At 36.4% G+C, this 20,282-nt stretch overlaps 1 protein-coding gene across 1 annotated transcript in view; it reads right to left on the bottom strand.

Annotated features, from left to right (window-relative positions):
* Window positions 1-514: 514 nt before the first annotated feature.
* The window catches only part of LOC306665941 (uncharacterized protein), a 158,677-nt gene continuing 138,909 nt past the window's right edge, over window positions 515-20,282 (bottom strand). Inside the window, exons 6-8 of the mRNA XM_079147604.1 lie at window positions 15,272-15,478; window positions 3,940-4,085; window positions 515-1,019 (exon numbers count right to left, since the gene is read on the bottom strand). Of these exons, the coding sequence (XP_079003730.1) occupies window positions 992-1,019; window positions 3,940-4,085; window positions 15,272-15,478 (381 nt within the window). The 3' untranslated portion in view covers window positions 515-991. The remainder of the gene's footprint in view (window positions 1,020-3,939; window positions 4,086-15,271; window positions 15,479-20,282) is intronic.

Genomic DNA, 20,282 nt, shown 5'->3' on the forward strand with positions numbered 1-20,282 from the left:
TAAAAGGATTTACAGTTTTCAGTTACAATCACATTTAGTATTGTGTGTTATCTTTTCTATGACAAAAATATCAGTGTGAATGGCGTGTCCAGGAGTAACTAAATATAATACTGGAGATGAAGTTACTAATGAAATCACTGAAAACATATGCTTGAGTTTGTTGATACGGTTTTACTAGTAGAATCTTGAAAAATAACTATTAATCATTATAAATTATCCTCAGTGTTCTAAATAAAAACCTGGTGACTGAATTCACAGGTATACAGTTCCCCAGAAACCTATCTGAGATTTTGAAATAATATTTTGCACTGAATATAAATATGTGTACTCCTTCCTGACGGGACATTTCACTGGCACCTGTCACAATGGAACTCTATTCTTGCTGAGTATCTGTTTACAGATATTACTCTCATCTCTCTTTGTCCACAGAATTATTATTTGCAGTTCATAAAGGAACACATAAAATAAGAGGAATCAATCATAAGAATAAAGACTTCCATTTTTTTTTCTTTATTTTTCTTAAACTGACTACACAAAAATACACCCCCAAAAGTCAAAATTGAATAGGTTATTTCACTGCTAATGCAAATGTAGTGTTTACTCGAGATGTAGACAGTGCCAAAATTTTATTTCAGTGTTATATTGGGATATATAGCATTGAGTCTATAAACATCAAAAGGGTCCTTTCCAATAAGAGAGAATTCATGAAAAAAATTTTTTACCTCTATTCCACACCTATATAAATATATAATTTTATTAAAGCTTTAGACAAAATCAAATGTTGAACTTATATTCAACAAGATGAGCTCAGTGGCAAAGGAAACAAATATAAAGCAACAACGGTAACAAAACACTCCACAGACCTGTGTTTTAAAATACTGAAAAACTCATGCATTGCAGTAATGTAGTAGAAGACAACTTAGATTAGAACACATAGTGCATTCATGGAGCATCCTTTGGAGACAGAAAATATTGGTCCTCCTACTTATACTCATCCTTCCATTGGGGCCACCAATCTCCTGAAGGAAACATGAAAAGGAAAAAAAAATATCAATTTATTGACTGTTGAGCTCTTTTTTGTTTCATTTAATTCACTGTCCTATAGTTTATTAGATACAAATTTAAGTGAAACTTGATATGCCTTGTTTATTCTTTCATCCAACATATTGTACTGAGCACTTAGTAGTTCAAAGAACAGTATTAGAAACTGGGCAGATAAAAGTAAATAAAGCAGAAAGTTCTCTTTGCCCTCATAGGGCTTAAATTTTAGTGTGGGCAATATAAATAGAAGTGAAGACCTATAAAATTGGCAGGTAGTTCTATTGATGCCTTTTAGCAGATGGGAGCCTGGTGATTGAGTGAGCAGGTACAATCATGTCAACTATTAAAATGTGTCTATGAAGTTTATTCATTTCTGTGAAGCTGCGATCTGTTGACAGACATATTAATGTATGTTGATTGACCTTCCACAATAGCTATAAAGGATAAAAAATATAGACAGTATATACACATGGTAATTTCTGCCAACACAAAGAATAACAGATGTAATCCTTGATGCAAACTTCTTATGTTAGACTGTTGATATCATAATAGTTAGATCAAGATTTAAGCTAGGGATTGAAAAAACACCAGGATTGGATGTGTTCACATGTTTTCTAATTATAGGTATCCAATTTTTTTTTTTTTTTTTAGTTTCCAAGTATTTCTTTTTAAAAATTTTTATTTGTTCTAATTAGTTATATGACAGTAGAATGCATTTATCCATTTTGATAAATCATACAAAAATGGAGTATAATTTCTCATTTTTCTGATTATACATATTGTAGGATCACACTGGTCAGTTTCACTCTACTATCCTTCCTACCCCCATACCCCTTCCCCTCCCTTCACTCCCCTCTACCTAAATTTCAAGTAACTCTATTCTTCCCTAGTGCCCTTCCCCATGTTGTGAATTGGCATCTGAATTTCAGAGAAAACGCTAGGCCTTTTGTTTTTTGGGACTGGCTTATTTTGCTTAGCATGATATTCTCCAACTTCATCCATTTACTAGCAAATGTCTTAATTTAATTCTTTAAAGCTAATATTCTATCATAGACATACATATGTAGTATATACCACATTTTCTTTATCCATTCACTTGTTGAAGGACACCTAGGTTGATTCTATAGTTTAACTATTGTAAATCGAGCTGCTGTAAACATTGATATGGCTGTGTCACTGTGGTATGCTGATTTTAAACATTGGTATGCTCTTTGATAAACAGAGCAGTGGAATAGCTGGGTCAAATGGTGGTTCCATTGCAAGTTTTCTGAGGAATCTCCACACTGCTTTCCATAATGGTTGCGTCATTTTGTGTTCCCACCAGCAACGTATGAGTGTACCTTTTCCCCCACATCCTTGCCAACATTTATTGTTGCTTGTGTTCTTGATAATTGCTATTCTGACTGGAGTGAGGTGAAATCTTATGTAGTTTCGAGTTGCATTTCTTTAATTGCTCTTTCACCACTTTTATTCAACATTGTCCTTGAAACTCTAGCCAGGGGCTGGGGAGATAGCTCAGTCGGTAGAGTGCTTGCCTTGTAAGCATAAGGCCCTGGGTTCGATCCCCAGCCCCACCCCCCCAAAAAAAAGAAACTCTAGCCAGAGCATTTAGATAGAAGAAAGACATTAAAAGTATACAAATAGGTAAAAAAGAACTCAAATTATCCTATTTACTAACGACATGATTCTACATTTAGAAGATCCCAAAAAGTCCACCAAAAAGTTTCTAAAACTAATAAATGAATTCAGCAAAGTAGCAGGATATAAAATCAATACCCACAAATCAAACACATCCCTATACATCAGTAATGAATCCACTGAAACAGAAATTAAGAAAACTACCCCATTCACAGTAGGTATCTTTTTTGAGCCCTCTAATAAACATGGTTTCTGTTTAAGGATATGGTTAAAAAGGTACTTGATCTCCAACTTCCTCATAGATGTGGGGAAGGTCCCAGGGCCTTGATAGTCATGGTATATGTGGCTTTATCATGCAGACAGAGGATTCTTAAAGATACAGGGCTTTTTATGACTTATGAACCCTCTGATACTTCATCGTCCATTTCTGATAATAAGTCCCACTCTGAACCTTCAGTTGAAAGAGAAGAAAGCAAGGGAGTCAAGAGAAAAGGAGATTATATAAGGAATTAAAAGTGGTGGTCTACTTTGATCTCTTTAGGAAGAGCTGAAAAGCATGCCAAAAGCCCCAATCTGAGCTACCCAATTTGCCCTTGGTTGCTATCATCTTAGAGTACAAAATGTAAGCCCTGCAAACCAACATACTTAAGTGATTTGGTTTATTTGGTGATGTTGTTGTTTAAATTTTCTTTTCACTTTTTTTCCCTTAAAGTTCCTTATAGGGAAAAAGTAAGTGATATTTTCCAGAAACACAAAGGGAAGAGGGAATTTATTGGGATTTGATCTTATTGTCTTCTAATCACGCCCCTCATTCCCTCCATATGAAAGAAAACTGCTCCCAAGAGTGTTAGAAATAATCCCATTCCTCTCCAAATTCCAGAGTAGTCAAAGTAGCTCTTTCTGAGCTAAGCAAGATGAAAATGGTTTCCATTCTCTCAGAGAACCTATTTGATATGGTCATGACTTCTAGTTGTTCTAATACCTGTTATTGGGCTGGGGAGACAGCTCAGTTGGTAGAGGCTCCTTCTTTTTGGTACCAGGGATTGAACCCAGGAGTGCTTAACCACTGAGCCACATCCCCAGCCCCTTTTTTACATTTTGTTTAGAAATGGGTCTCTCTGAATTGCTTTGGGCCTCCCTAAGTTGCTGAAGCTGGCTTTAGGCTTAATCCTCCTGCCTCAACCTCCCAAGTTGCTGGGATTACAGGTGTGCACCATCATGCCTGGCTGAATTAAATGTATAATCAGCAGAAAAAAATACCTTTTTATATTAATGGATCCTTTCCATTCCTCTTGTTTAATATCAAACGATTCTTCCAGTACAGTGTCCATTTCAGTTATGCATTCCTGAATAGCTGTGATCACTTCTCTTTGGACAAACTTCAAGGCACTGATATCACCTAACACCTTAAAAAATGGGGATAAAATGAGCAAAGCATTAACTTAACACATTTTGAAGAAAGATTTTAGGTAGAATGACAAAAAGTGGCTACTTTTTTTCCTATTTTTACCCTTGGGAGAAAAATCATAACCTAGAAATCCCGTGAGATGTCATATTATCCTAATTCCACAGTTTTGCATAATTTAGACTTTCTGGTTCAGTTTCATTTCTGTCCTTGACAACAATTTTACAACAACCCTATTAAAAATATAAAATAATTTAATATAAAATATGCAACAATAATAATTACACAGAAAACAGAGTCATAATAAGCAATTAAGATATGTTGGAAAAGCAAATTTTTCTGATTCTACTGAAATCGAAAATGCCAAAATCAAAAATAAGACTGGGAATCGTTCATGCCTTGAATAAATTTTGTTTGATGAAATGCATAGAAAACAAAAACAGTCAGGGAACACACAGCCTAGCATTCCTTTTAATAGGAACTCACTGTCCCTAGAGAAGTTTCTGTATACAGAAGACTAATTGTCCTGGACCACAGCTGGCAGCGACGCCAACATGCTGTTCAACTCATCACACACAGTTTGGGTTTTCTTCTGGACTGTTTATAATAATCACCAATTTCACTGACTTCATATGTCTCTCCTACATCTTGAAGGTATCTAACATTCTTGAGCATTCCGCTAAGGGCTTATTCCCCCGCCACCCCACACTTATGAACTCTTGAACTGAAAGTCATCCAGATGAGAAAGGCAGGGAGCCACATCTGTCTGCATACTAAGGGGCAAGTCGAATGTATGTCTCCAGATAGCAGAGAAGACATCTGCTTATCAGATAAGCTGTGGTTCCAGAAGCCATTTTCTCCTTCTAGAATGACTTCTGCATCCCCTAAGGAGCCCGTAAATTCCATAGCTACCCCAGAAAGGCTCTTCCCAGGGTGGGCAAATAGCGAATGGATACTGGTTTGGAATCCTGGAAAAGAAAATCACCTTCCTTCCAAGATAATGAGCGTCAGGAGTGGTAAAAATCTGAAATAATGCTTTCATATGAAGAAAGCATTCCCAAGAATGAAGGCAGCACAGATGAAAGAGAGAAGAGATTTGAAAACATCCGTTGTCATTCTGAATGCCACCACCCATCAGAACAGCTATGACCATTCCTATTCGAGTTAATAAAAACCCTTTATGGATTAGCAGAAATGGGTCAGGTGCTGGACACAGTAGTGCTGAGAAACTAGGTACCCCTGGACCCCATGATTTCTCCTGTACTATGGAATCTCTTCACAGACCTCCGCAGAGCCAGCTTCTCTAACTGGTACCTTCGAGGGCATTCTTTGCCTTCACTTGCTTCCCTGTCGTTCTTCCTAAGCATCCCCTGCATTTCCTCTTCAGTATGTACCTTTCTTTCTTCATCTTGGTACTTGATCTTCTAAAGTCTAAACTCTTTTAAAATATTTGCACCTGATCTTTTAAAATCTTGTTGGGAAGCATTCTGTGCCCAAGAAGCTTACTAAATGCATTCTCTTCTTTCTCATCCATGCTGTCTAAAAATGCATGTCAGCATTAGAATTCTAGAGCTCTTTTCATGCCTCTTGAAATCCCTTTCCGTTTAGATCCATCATGCCAATTCCTCTCTGAACTTCCAAAATGCACATTGCAGATATCAAATTGGACAGCACTCAGCCTTCACTAGAATTATGCTTTCCAAAACGACAAGGTCACTTTCTCCTAAGTTCCTTGTCATTTACAAGCTTTCTTTGCTGTTGAGGATGAGATTCAGAGTACAAACCTCAATCCTATCTTTTAGGAAATGAATTGTGGGGATGTCTCCTTACTCACAAGTACCACTTTATCAATACAAATTCCTTAAAGAGTCCAGAGTGCTTTGGCAAGGAGAAGAGTGGAGGCAGGAGTGGTTTTGCTTGCAGGAAGTTTGAGGGACTTCCTTGTTATCATCTGAACTACTCATCTGGAAGCACTTGGCTACCCAGCTGCAGAGCATCTGGATCATGGGCCAGCAGCATGTAGTCTTCCAGCTTACTCGGATTCTTCTAACCTCCTTCTGCCATTTTAATTATTGCCACTATCCTCATCATGGCCACCACTATAATGTATCAAATATGCACTTATATAAAATGATATGTTTGCACAGGAGATACGCATCAAATTAACAAATATACTTTGGCCTGACGGATTCAGGAAAGAGTGAAGGAACATTTAACTAGCCTCAATTGCACTTGCTCAAGAAACTTCTTTGCTGTCACTTTTCAGCTCTGTGTAGGACAGTTCCCTTTCCAATTGCAGCCAAGTGATGTTAAAGAGATCTTAGAATATTTTAAATTTTATCTTAACTCATATGTTTATTTCAAATGATGTATGCTGGAAAAATAAGCAGAATATTATAGTTGTATTGATTATTTTATTTTATGGATCACATTAATTAATGGAAAGAAATGTCAGAAAACAAATATTGGGAAGAATTTAAAACATATGACAAACTTGTCCTTAAATGTGCCACGCTTTAAAAAAAAGAAAAGGCAACTTAGTCATGCAGCATGTTTTAAAGGCAGAAAAAGGATAGTGCACTATGATATCCATGCAGTTTGATATTTCAAACACATTATTCAATTAAGCTAGAGAAAATGTAGTTTCTAACACGATGGCTCAAGATTATCAAAGTGCTGGTAGCTTCTTCGTGCACTCCAGTTGTGACTACACATTTGTTCAAATTTCTGATGGCAATTTACACACACACATGCAAAGATGTACACACATATTTAATAGACACACACACACACACACTCACTCACACACACCATCTACGCTTTCACATTCCCATATTCTTTGACCTAGTTCTTCCAATGTCAGAACTTTGGTTAAGATATGTACCATCGTGGCAGAGTAAGGAACTCTAAATTCTACCCCTCCATAAAAGTAATAAGGACAACAAAAATGGGGGAAAACTATTAGAATCAACTTTTTTGGAGGAAAGTTACTTCTGGTACACCGTCTGAACCTACCAGACAGCCCAAGGAGATAACAATGTCTGCAGAGACAGGCAAGGGTCTTTCAGGCTGCAGAGCCAGGGTCCGTTGATGGCACTATGACAGTTCAGGCAACAGAGTGTGCAAACTCCTGCCAGTCTGTGGTTGCAGCTGGCTTTCTTTGGCGTAAAGTATCTGGACTTAACTTTTCTGGCTAAAGCAGGTCTTAAGAGAGAGGTGGTTAATTGCCTGCTAATAAGGTTAGATCTATTCTCAAGCGGCTGACTGGAAAAAAATTTAAACTGACATTATTTACAATCAGGCTGGTGAGATGGGTCAGATTGGCTGCCAAAATTATACAATATTGATAAAACTTCAGTGAGAGGTCATTATGAACATGGTTAAAGAAATTAGGAGGAGGAGGAGGAACACTGGAAAGATTCTGGAAGTAAATGTTGATTTCATTTTCCACTCAACACAGGACTTAGGTATTCAAAACATTAGCTCACTGAGTGAGCAGACAGCAATATTTGGAGGTAAAGCCCATTACGGTTTTCAAATGAAGAAGATGTTCTCCTCGATGGAATCCAGATGTTATACTTAAAGCCCTGCAGCTCAGCAAAGGGCAGGATCGATTGAAATCAGGTGAAAGCTGTAGATTTCAAAAACAGAACTAGAAACACTATGACATCTCTATGTTATAGGTTGAATCAACCTTGTTTTAGAGAAAGGATTTTTTGCATTTTGAAAAAGTAGAGGCACTTATGTTGGTTTTTCTCAAATGGTTAAATAAGCAAGAGACCAACATTTGGATTTATTCTCGGGGATTTAAAGATGATAGGTGTTTGTATTGGTGGCTGTGTCGATCATCCCAGCTGAGAAAATCAGAAGCCAAAGCACACAGTTCTTTCGTTTTTGCAAAAGTATACTTTACTGGGTTGTAAAATATTCAATGTTCTTAAGATTAAATATCTGAATATTGCTTCTGAAGGAGCAGCTGTCACCTTAAATCTAAAGTCTAGTTTGTTTACTGGTTGTATTTTATATCCTTTAGAAAATGACACAAAATGGCAATAAAATCATTTTAAGTATTCTACAGGGGAAAATAAATGCCCCTCGGTTACAGTGTACATATCTCGATACATAATTCCAGTTTATTTTCCCTGGAATTATGTTAAATATGTAAAAAGCCTTTTCTCATAAAGGTAAAAATGCTAGATGTTTCCAAGTTGTAATTTAGCATTAGTGTCAAGATCACTTCAGAAAATAAGCTACTATTACTATTTCATTCCTTTTAAGTGTCATGGAGCATACACTATGTGATTTCATACATAAAATAACTTATATGATTTTGTATCAGTTTCATATGAGATTAAAAATAATATATAAGCTACATATATAAAATGAACTGATACTAAGTAACTGTTTTCTTTTTTTTACATTGTTTTACATTACCATTAACTAACTATTTCATGTAATTGTGAAAGACTTTGTCTCATAAGTTAAAATAGGACAAATACTGTCTATGGATTCTTAAAGAGAATTGATCGATACATTTGTAGATAGTTCTCAGAATCACACTGACACAATTACAAAATATATCAAAATATTTTGGTAGTATTTCTGTTCATAAGTATGAGAAGATATAATAATGGATAGGATTATTTGTTTTATTTCACTTTTCTTTTCCATGAGGGAATTTTCTTTGATCTTTTAAGAAATCAGTGTTAGGCAGTCTTGTCAAATGAAATAGAATAAAAATTAAATATTCTGAAAAAGCTCATTGTAAACATTGACTTCAGAATTCAAGGATTTCAAACTTATTTATAATGCAAAAATCTTAAAATTTTCCAAATATTATAGTAAATTAAAATTAACAAGTAAAAAGAAGCATGAAAATAATTCTTTCATATTTAGGTCACCCCATAAGATATTATTTCCAAAGTCCAACTCAATAAGACAAAACATATATAAAACTAGAAATTAACACATTTTTGCTTAAGATAAAAGCAATCAGTCTTTACCAATTGTGCAATGAACATTTAATCCTTCACCTCCATAATGTTTTTATTAAACATTTAATCATGGATTTTAGTTCTTATGTTAAGGCTTATTTTCTGAACTCTTCTTTACACTTTTTGAAACAATTCCTGTGACTTAGAATCGAAGGAAGTTTTCTTATCCAATATATCACACTTACTTTTTATGACAGTCTTGAATATAATAATAGAATAATTCTCATGTATAGCTTTCATAAGTTTCAATTACTTGGAGATTCAAGATAAATCAAAAATTATATAAATCATTTTACAGGTAAGAGTTTTTCAAAAATATGTATCTGTGATTTTTCTTATATATATAAATTAAAAGTGTGAGTCAATTTAAATCAGGAATTATTAATGATTGTTTACTACTAAATAAAGTACAAGTGAATCTAGACAAAATGTATAAGATTGGACAATGATAGTTATTTTAGGAAAGATTCATAGAATTTTTAAATGTTGCTAACAATCACATCTCAACATATAGTAAATACAATCAAAATAGTTTCCATGCTTTTCTAAGGAAACCACACATAGCTAGAAAAAATTAACTTAGTCATTCAAAGTTAATATTATATACTTTATGATTGAAAGAACTTTTTTAATAACTGAATTTCTTAAAAATATTTCTTAAAACTATTGTATCATTTAAAATTTACAGTTTTAGGTTAAAAAAAGCTGCAATTTTTTCTCTTAAGTTTACCAATAATACTTAAACAATGATAAATGAAGTCAAAGACAAGAAGCTTCTTTCTTAGTTTTTTTGGGAAGCTAACCCTTACACGGCAATTGTACTAACCTAATTATTATGGACGAATAAAATCACCTCTTTTGGCAAATACATATGGGATTAATATTTTCAAGTTTTTTCAAGGAGACCCAAATTCCTATATTTTATATATTTACTAACTTTATACATATGGAGTAAAAATAACAATTTTTGGAAATTGTGGAACAAATTCTTCCACAATGATATGCAACAATTATTTAATGATAATATAAAACAACAAAAGAATATAAAAAGAAGAAAACACAGTCACTTAGCCTGGGTTCATTTTGCATACATGTCCTATAAAGTATGTTTAATCCCGTGAAACCCTGATTAAAATCATATAAGTTTATTTTATGTGCAAAAGTACATGCATAAAGTAAATACTTTTATGAAAGCCTTTCCATTGTTTTATGTCACAAAGTTGTCCTGTGACATGTTCTAATTCTAGTCTGATAATTGAATTTCACTTTGCTCTTGCATTCTTCTTTTTTAAAAAAAATTGCTTATACTAAGGTCTGAGTTTTAGATAGAGCAAAATGATAATCCTCAACAGTTTAGTTAAAACACACAATTATTCTTAGTAAAAGGAAAAGGCAAAATACTACCAGAACCTTATTTTAAATGATCAATAGAAGTGGCAACTATTAACTTTGAGTTTGAGAGTCAGAAATAAAAGATATTAGTGTATTCTTAGCATTATCCTATGCAAAGCCATAAGCATTGCAAGTGCTATTTCCTTTTAATTAATATTTTCAATTTTGTCTTATAAGTATAATGGGCCCAAAGGAAAAACTACTTCTTCTTACACAGGTGTTGGGCACAAAATGTCAAGTGTCTTAGAGTCTGCAGAGTGAAGATGTGACTTTCTTCCATTTTGTGTGAGTGAATTAATTTTCATGTTAACTTCAGAGCAGTCTAAGTCTATGCACAATGACTTTTTCTCTCTTCCATGTGCCAGACTTTCAACAAAAGGGAAAAAAAAAATGATGGGGTAGTTTTATCTTTGAAAATGTATAATATGATCAAAAATTTGTACTAGTTTAATGAATGTGGTTTATAGGCTCCACGGTTCTATATTTTCCTGTTAATTCCTCTTCCGAATTACTGTGTGATTCCCTTCCCCCATCCTTCACACTCTGTGAAATGGTTATTTGTAGAACATGGATATAAGAATTTTCAAATAGGCTACATAACAAATTAAAACAGACTGACTAAAGCAGAAAAATCTCTCAATTATCATTTAAGGTTTTGTTCTGCAATTCATTGACCCAAGGACAAGTTGGGGTCCCCTCCCCATTTATTGAAAGCTTCCTGTGAACCTGCAGGATGGTCAGCTTCCTCTGCTGTCTTCACACAGAGGGGGATAAAAGCTAAGGCCAGCCTCTGCACACCTGCTCTGGGGACTCTGTGGGCCCTGGATTCCCGGTGCAGCAGAAAAACCCAGAGTGGAGGAAAACCCATAATAATAAAATAATAAAATTGTGTCTCAGTTTTTCGTTTTCTCCTCTCTTCTCCTGCTGCTTTCTATCAGCAGAACACTTAATCACTAATTGGTTAATCTGTTATTGAGGCAAGTATTAATATTCTAATTTTGCAGACAAGGAATCAGGCCTCCTGCTGTGCATCCCCTGGCCCTGGGTAAGGAGCTCTGCAGATGGGAGCTTCAAAGTAGGTGAGGCTGGCCTCTTGAGACCCCTCTGCTTGCCTAAAGCTGTGCAGGAGGGCTTCACAGAGCCTCCTTAGATCGCTGAGTTCCTGGCTCCCAGTTCTCTGCTCAGACCACCAGGCGACACTGCCTCTAATGACAAAAAAAAAAAAAAAAATCCCGTTTTCCCATTCCACCCCAACTAATGCTCCAAGGACTTTCTTAATTGCAACTGATACCCTGGGATCCGGAAGCTTATTTGTAACTTGATGAAAGTGCGCCAGTCTTGCCTGGGTTTCTAGGTTTTGTAGCTCTAAAAACTTTACAGTAACTTCGTCCTTACAGAACACTGCAGGATAACCCTACCATCCAACAAAGAGACCACACAGTTGCTCTGTGGAGACCCCATGGAATCCATGTACTATAGAACAAAGGAGAGGTGCTCCTCATACATGGACTGATGACCACCTCTGACAAGCAGAAAGGGAATTTTTCTTTAAAAGCAAAAAAATGTAGAACACCCTAAGAGGAGTATTGCATTAGGTCATAAGGTGGGTGCAAAATATTACAAATGCAAATCCATGGGAAATTCTGTTTGGAATAGAACTTTCATTGAAGACTCATGAAATAGGACATCTTTTGAGAGTGCATTCTTTTCCAGAAGTGTAGCTTTCCATGCAAATAGAACCTCAAAGGTATTTGCTTCCAATTCAAAGATCTTATTGAGAATTTTAAAAGGGAGGGAAAGGTTAATATCTGACCTATATTTAATAAACAGAATTAGAAAAGGCTTAGAAATCACTCCAATTGTAAGTTAGAGCTGTGTTCATGCAAAACGAACTTAGATTACTACAGACTGTGTTTAAAAACCACCATAAAATCTTTGAGAATAAGGTTTAGGTTCTGGGGACGAAGCTTTTGTTTCATATATCTTGCTATATTTGATTTGTAAATAAAGTAGGTCCAGACACAGGAGACTGTTTCTTCCCACATCAGAATATTTGACCAAAATGTGGTATGAATCTTACCATAGCTCCAATGGGGTCTAAATTATATCTTAAGTTCATGTTACTTCAATTAATATAATGTGAGCATTGATGGTAAGAATCTCATGGTGCCTAATTACCGATCATGTAGTATAATTTGGAATCCAAAACTTCAGTACAATTTGATAAATTTTCTTAAGCATTGATTCTGTACTTAATACAAAGATAAGAAATTCAAGGGTTGACTTCAACTTTAAGGCAAGAACAGCTCATAAACCATTATTTTAAAAAGTTAATTTCTTTCACCCAGAAAATATAATCTACCTATATGCTGATATTTAAAATTTCTTTCCAATGCATACATATAGGGACAGATTACACCTAGACTTCTTTCTCACTGAGGTCTCAGAAAACCGGTCCAGAATCCCTTCCAATTCAGGTTTTGTAGCTCAAAAGGCCAATAATAGACCTGGCGAAATCTGTTAGGGGTTAGGAGGGATAGAAAGGAAAGAAGGAAGATGACTGAATAGCCAGACAGGTGCCTGCAAATGAATTGCCTAATCCTCAATTTGCTCTGGGACAGGTCTTATTTTATGGTTTTTGTCCTTTATAAGCACAAGTTAATACTGGAAACAAGTTTAGAAAGGCTAAAGAATAGAATCCAGTACTCTCTATAAATGGAGAGCAGGGGTAAGGAGGATAATTCAGTTCAGAACGATTTCAAAGATTTCATAGAAGAGGAAGTAGATCAAGTCAAGCATGAAGAAATAAACAGGTAGGTATAAACTATGTCCCCAAGAATGGGCTAGACCCTGTGTATCTGCTGAGATGTGGAAAAGGGAGAAAGCTTGTTTTGTATCTGCTGGAATTTCAGCTGATCACAGGATCCTACTAACACCCAGGCACACTGTCATAATAGACAATAGCATGGAAATCAAATGGGTCTATAATCCCATGCTCTCACCTCAGAATTCCTCCAGAAGTAAAGTTATCATATTTTTAGCATAATGCTATTATGAGCCCTTGAAAAGATGTTTAGAAGTAGAATGTATCTAATTGTTTGTGATCCATAATACTTTGTGATCTTTAGTGCATGTTTTAAAAACAGAAAAGAGATAAAAGTGTTTTGCAGATGTTATCTCATTAATCTGCCCCAAATCCCTGTGAGTCGGGTAGTATAAGTATTCATGACCCAGTTTTACAGGTAAGGAAATAGAGTAGTAAGAAATGACTGAGCCAAGGTCATGGAGCAAATGAAAGAGTCAATCAAAGGACCCTGGTCATTGCTGTGTTCTTGAGACCCCCAACACCTGCTACCTGGGCTCTCTCCCTGGGCCCCAGGCTATAGGAGAATGTTTTATAACAGAAAGAGGGCACTGGCATGTCTGCTTTTCATTTTATTTCAGCACACACATATTTAAACACATTGTGTAAATTTGGTAAAAAGGTAGATCCCAGCAGTTTGTTCTGCAAAAAAGGTTTCTAAAGCAAATGTTTCAGAAGTCTGAGAAGAATCCTGTGCAAACATGCCAATAGCAACCCATGACCCACACTCCCAAAGAATGACAATGGATACAATCGTCTCCTGCTTACCTGCTGCTTTCCTAGGATATGTACAGTTCTTTCTTATGTTATGCCTCGGTAAGGGCACCAGTTGGGTGAGCTGAGGGGGAATCTTTCCTGGCCCATTTGTGTCTTTCTTAGTAAAATGACTATGTAATCATTTAAGTGTGGAAATAATGTGGAACACTGATGTAGTAGAAAGGAGATGTCCCCTATCTGCAAGACTGGGCTCTGAACAATTTGAAATTTCCTCAAGGTTAAGTTGAAAGGGAATTTTTATCAGTACACACTCCCATCAACCTCACAACTAAAACAAAATAATGACTAAAGTTCAAGGGGAAGGTAGTGGGAATAGAAATATCCTTCTGATTCTGGATAACTAGTATTAGGCCACTTTTAAGTAATTTGGATACCACCAAGACCAGAGAACCAAATGCACTATATATCTTGAGTTTCTTCCTCCTGCATTGTTCATTTCCACCAAATAATAACACTCCCTCCGACTTTACCATTCAACAACACTTAGGATAACGAGACAGAGCCTCAGATGTTAACATACTATGAATTTAGACACCAAGAATATGTTGTAATATGAAATTTCTTTTAAAACTCAAAATCAGCCCATCTGAAGATGGACTTTCTTAGGAGAAAATTTGACTCTAAGATCTTTGCAAAATGCTGCTTTAAAAATATTTTTAAATATTTATAGATCACGTATGCTTCTATATCTTTAAAGATTTTTCTGGGGTATGGGGATAAAATGTTACCACCTCATTCACTTTATGTGAGCTCTTTTAAGCAAAGGATTGTGCATTTCTTAAGATATGCAAGTGTCCATGACTCAAAACTCTCTCTCTTTCTCTATCTTTTTGTTTTTTAATCAACCTGCAATGTTTACTAATGTAACTTGAGTAGAAGTTATCACAGGCAGAATTCTGAAGTATGTCACTTGATTTGGTTCTTGGAAGTCTTAAGATACAGTTACAAACAGAAACTTTTCCCCCGATGTGTTATCTTTGTGTATTTAGGCAAAAATTGAAATACTTTCTCAAGCCCCCTACAGCATTAGAAACCTTAGTTATAGTATGTTTGCAAAGTAACATTGAAGCCTTTGAAATCACACACATATTTATGTATATTCATATCTATACATTCATGCACTACAATCAGTCGCAGGAAAATATTTTCAAATACACATACCTCAACAATAGCACCACCAGGCAGCCTGAGAAAATGGCGGTAGAGTTCTTGGAAGCCACTGGGATAAACAGTGTATATAGACACATGAGAAGTAATCTCTTCTGGACCAAGTGCAGACCCAGAGATTTCATTCAGATGTTGGAGGTCACAGCTGGAGACACTGGACTTGATGCCATGGCTTTTCCAGATGTAATCGTACACTGCCACCTAGTGAGAACCAAAGCCCCCCCACCCCAACCCCCCAACCCCAGAAAGAAACAGAAAAAAAAAAAAATTAATTAACTTCTGGCAAGAGCATAACCGATTTTAAATGATTTTACAATAAATCTGAAAGTCTCTGCCATCTGCAGTACTTGCACTCAATTCCATGCATATTTTTATGGCATATATCTAAATAGTGAAGATAGACAAATCCCCGGTGTGTGCTCCATAAAGTTAATTCTACACAGATGAAGCTGTAATTGGCTCTCATATTAACCCAAAGTAGGAAGATCAAGCAGGCTGTAACAATGACAGTGTTGATTAACAAAAATGCTTACGGGTGGTTTTATGAATGGGTGTTTGTGCTTTCTCATCCAAAAGAACTCTGTGCTCTTTCTAACTTACTTGTACTTGTGCTAGGGTCTAAGTTTCTGACACCACTAAAACAGTGGACATGATGCATTAAAGATCCTTTCTCCTGAGGTGCACAGGCCAGGATATTTGCATGTTGCGTGTATTTACTGACTATTTTTTCTTTGTGGCAATTCTGACTTTTGTACTTATTGGACTTTATTCTCTGGTAGGTTTTCTCAGGTAATGATTTCATTGTCTAATACAAAGTACCCTGTGGGGCCTTCATTAATGTTAATTGAATTATGAATGAGTTGAAAGACACTATTCTATTGCGTGTTTAAAATATTGGGGATGGAGATTAGACTATACCCCTTTAAAATTTGTTCCTGGTTGACGAAACGTCTGGTCTTCAGATGCTTTGGTTATCTGCAATTTCTGAGCTATGTAGATTTCTAAAATTTCCAATTCCCATACTCACAGGTACCCCTAGTTTCAGAAATAGAGGAAAGCTTTAAAGGGATTATTTCCTCACTAGCTCTTTCTGAAGCAGAAAGCTTTCATCTATTGTTCCGGAAAGTCCATATCAAATGTGTATCTATTTCAAAGTTAACTCCTCTTAACATGACTTACAAATACTTTAAATCATCAGAAATATGGATTTAATAATATGAAAGAAAATTCTGGCTAATTGCTATTAAATTCAGGTCTATTATTAACAATAAACTCTGAAGATTCTAGTTAGTGACTTTTTTTTGGAAATAAAAAGGCCTAATTAAAATCTGGATCGACAGGAAAAGAAGTTGTAAATGTCCTGAATGAATTTAAAGAACATAAAAGAGAGACATCTAATATGATTAAAAACAGACAATCCTTTAACAGATATGATTTCGAGACAATATAAACACGCCCAAAGACTAAAAATCTAGCAGGAAATCATAGTAAGACATTGACCCACATTTAACTTCAAATAAGTTTGATACGTCTGGGGTTGTGACTCACTGGTAGAGCGCTTGCCTGGCACGTGTGAGGCACTGGGTTCAATCCTCAGCACCACATAAAAATTAATTAATTAATTAAAGGTATTGGGTCCATCTACAACTAAAAAGTATTTTTTTTAAAATAAGTTTGATAGTGACAAATGTGCAGAAAGAAACTTACAAAGTGAGGTTTGAGTTGGGTGTCAAGGAGAAAACAAAGATAAGAAATCAATGTAAGTGTCCATCAATGGATGAATGAACAAAGAAATGTGGTACGTATATATAACTGAATATTATCCATATTATGGTTTGGATATGAGGTGTCCCCCAAAAGCTCCTGTGCTAATGTAGAAACATGAAGAGGTGAAATGATAAGATTGTGAGAGCCATACCCTGATCAGTTCATCCCAGTAAATGAATTATCTGGGTGGTAACTGTATGCGGGTGGGGTGTGGCTGGAGGAGGTAGATCAGTGGGGATGTTCCCTGGGGTGGGTATTTCTTCCCAGCAGCCAGTTTTCCTCTATCTCTACTTCCTGGCCATCATGAACTGAGCTGCTTCCCTCCACCACACCCTTCTGCCAGGATATTCTGCCTCACCTAGGAACCCAGAGCAGAGGAGTTGGTTGACCTTGGACTAAATCTCTGTAACCATGAGCTCAAAATAAACTTTTCCTCCTCTAAATGTCTCATATATTTTGGTCACAGAAGTGAAAAAGCAGACTAACGACCCATAGAAATGATAAAATTCTGTCACTCGCAGTAACACGGATGAACCTAGAGGATATTATGTTAAGTGAAATAAGCCAGGCGCAGAAAGACAGATACTGCATTGTCCTATTCATACCTGAAATCTAAAAAATTGACCTCATAAAAGTAGAGAGTATTTACCAGAGGCTGGGGAGGAAATGGTAGGGAGAGACTGATCAACAGGTACAAAGTCATGGTCAGACAAGTTCTAGTGTTCTATTGCATAGTAGAGTATAGTTAACAATATTGCCTTAAATGTCTCAAAATAGCTAGAAGGGAAAATTTTAAATGCTCTCATCACAACGAAATGGCAGGTGCATGAGGTGATAGACATGCTAAATACCCTAATTTGATTATGATGCATTATATACATATATATGTATCAAAACATCACACTGTACCCCATAAATATGTAGAATTATAATGTGTCAATTAAAAATGACAACAACAGAAAAGTTCATGGGTAGAGCACTTGCCTGGCACGTGTGAGGGTCAGACCCATGACCCAGCTCATGGGTCTGGGTGAAAACTTTGCAGAAATAAGAGGTAACAGTCCAAGTACTAATTCTGCTAACTTCCTGTGGGGTGGTCTCAAGGTTCTGTGAAGGTTAACTAGGAAAGACATTTTAAGCCATAAAGGTTTAGCACTAAAGCATTCGTGGTCCTTTCCAGAATTTCTAGTAGTCATTTCTCAAGATAATCAGGACACCCAGAACACCTAGGAGCAGCAAGATGTGCCCACAAGTTAAGGTCTAATGCTCCACTGCTGTTTGAGAATGTGCCTCCTTTTGGAAAGGAAGAAAAGAGAGCAACAGAAGAGAGGGTGAGTGACTTGTGAAACCTCCCTAGAAGGAGATGAGGCAGATGTTCACACAGGGAGAACCTCTTCAGGTACCTGTGATGTACTGAGCACTTTCACTTTGGCCATGAAAACACCCTACCCTGCGGGTAATTGCTTCACGTTCTGACTTACAACCAAAGACAGCCTCAAGCAATTGGGGATGCTTAGCTTTAAAACCTTCTTAAAATCCTCCCTAGGGTTAAGAAAGTAGGACAAGGTAAAAAGAAAAAAGGAAAAAGAAGAAGAAGAACATGGATGTTTTATAACAGGGACAAAATCTCAAGGGCAGCTGATCAGAGAATGGATACGGAGGTGGGGAGGGATGAAGCAATCACGGTCCGTCCCTATTTTCTTAGGTCAGGTAGCTTACTTCTGCGCAATCTGTGATGTGAGCACTATTCTCAGCAACTCTGTTTTCTTGACTTTTAAATCTGTGTCCTGAAAACTAGCCATTGAGGGATAAGCTACCCACCACACTGACCTGTGATGTGTGATCACCAAGCTAACATTCACATGTAAAAGTGCCCATTTAATTTTATTTCAGGTCATTAAGACAATACCAAACAGTGGAAGGGAAAGATCTGTTAAGGCAAATCCCAGCCAGCGTAGACATTCTTGCCTAGGGATGGTGAAGGCTAACAAGAAGGAAGAAAGATATGATTTTTCTATAAACTGCATTTTTCTGTAGATGCATTTGTTTTCCATTCTCTAGTGAGTAATGGTTAAACTATTTGGCAAACTAAATAATAGGCATGGAAAATTGGAGTTCACTTGGTATTTCTGCGAAGGGATGGATCGGAGACAGCTACTGTGTCCTATATAATCTGAAGTTAGCCCCACAAGTCTCTCTCTTGTAGTCTAAAATTTCTAGCATTTAACCAATCAAATATGTCTCTTCATTTCTAGGAGAGCCCAGCGTGAGTTAATAAACCTATTGAGACAATTGAATCAAGAGACTACACATATAGGACACATCGGAAGAGCTAAAGCTGCCCTCAATCTGGAGGCACAGAAACTTGGAGGAATTCACAAAATGCCAGACCCTGAACAGTAATTCTTAAATGAAATTCATTGTTGGGCAGAAAAACAAGTTGAGGACAGTAATTCAATGGCAGACAGAACAGGCCGGAACAGGTTCAAAAGCCGCATATTTCACAACAGAGCTTAATTAAAACAGGACTATGAGGCTGTTAATTGCATTATAATAGTTCAGCCTGAAATTAGGTCTGATGTGAATGTCCTTATAGTGGAGTTGTTTATGTTATTATAATTACACAGTGGTACATAGATTTACTGCATAGATACATGTTTTACAGCTCCTAGATGGACTTCTTTTCTGTTTTTCACTTGAATTTACACTCCATTTTCAAGTATGGCAAGATAGTAAGAGGGAACCAGGGTCAAGAAATTAGGTCATACTGGATGATCCAGTTGGTCTCCTGTGAATTTCAGGTTAAAACTCCAAATAGGTTGTGCCCTGATGATGGTAATTTTATTTCACCATTTCTCTAGAAGTGAACCATTTTTTTTTTTTTTTTGTAAATCTGGGTCTCAGAAAAACAGGTATCATACCCACAAATGTTTTATTTTGTATTAAAAAGAATGCCTTCCTCCCTTAACCTGTTTTCTGCTGCTGTAACAAAATGCCCAAGACAAGATAATTTATAATGACCAGAAATTTATTTGGCTCAGAGTTCTGGAGACTGGGAAGACCAAGAGCTTCCCTCCAGATACTGGAGAGGGCCTTTGTACTATGTCATCCTGAGGCAGAAGGTAGAAGGTGTAAAGGAGAGTGAGACTGCAAGAACAGGAGTAACTGGGCTGGAACTGGGGCTCAGTGGTAAGGACTTGCCAAGCATGTGAAAGAATCTGAGTTCAATTCCCAGCAC

This window comes from Sciurus vulgaris (assembly GCF_902686455.1).
Source record: "Sciurus vulgaris genome assembly, chromosome: 7".
NCBI classification, from domain to species: Eukaryota; Metazoa; Chordata; class Mammalia; order Rodentia; family Sciuridae; genus Sciurus; species Sciurus vulgaris.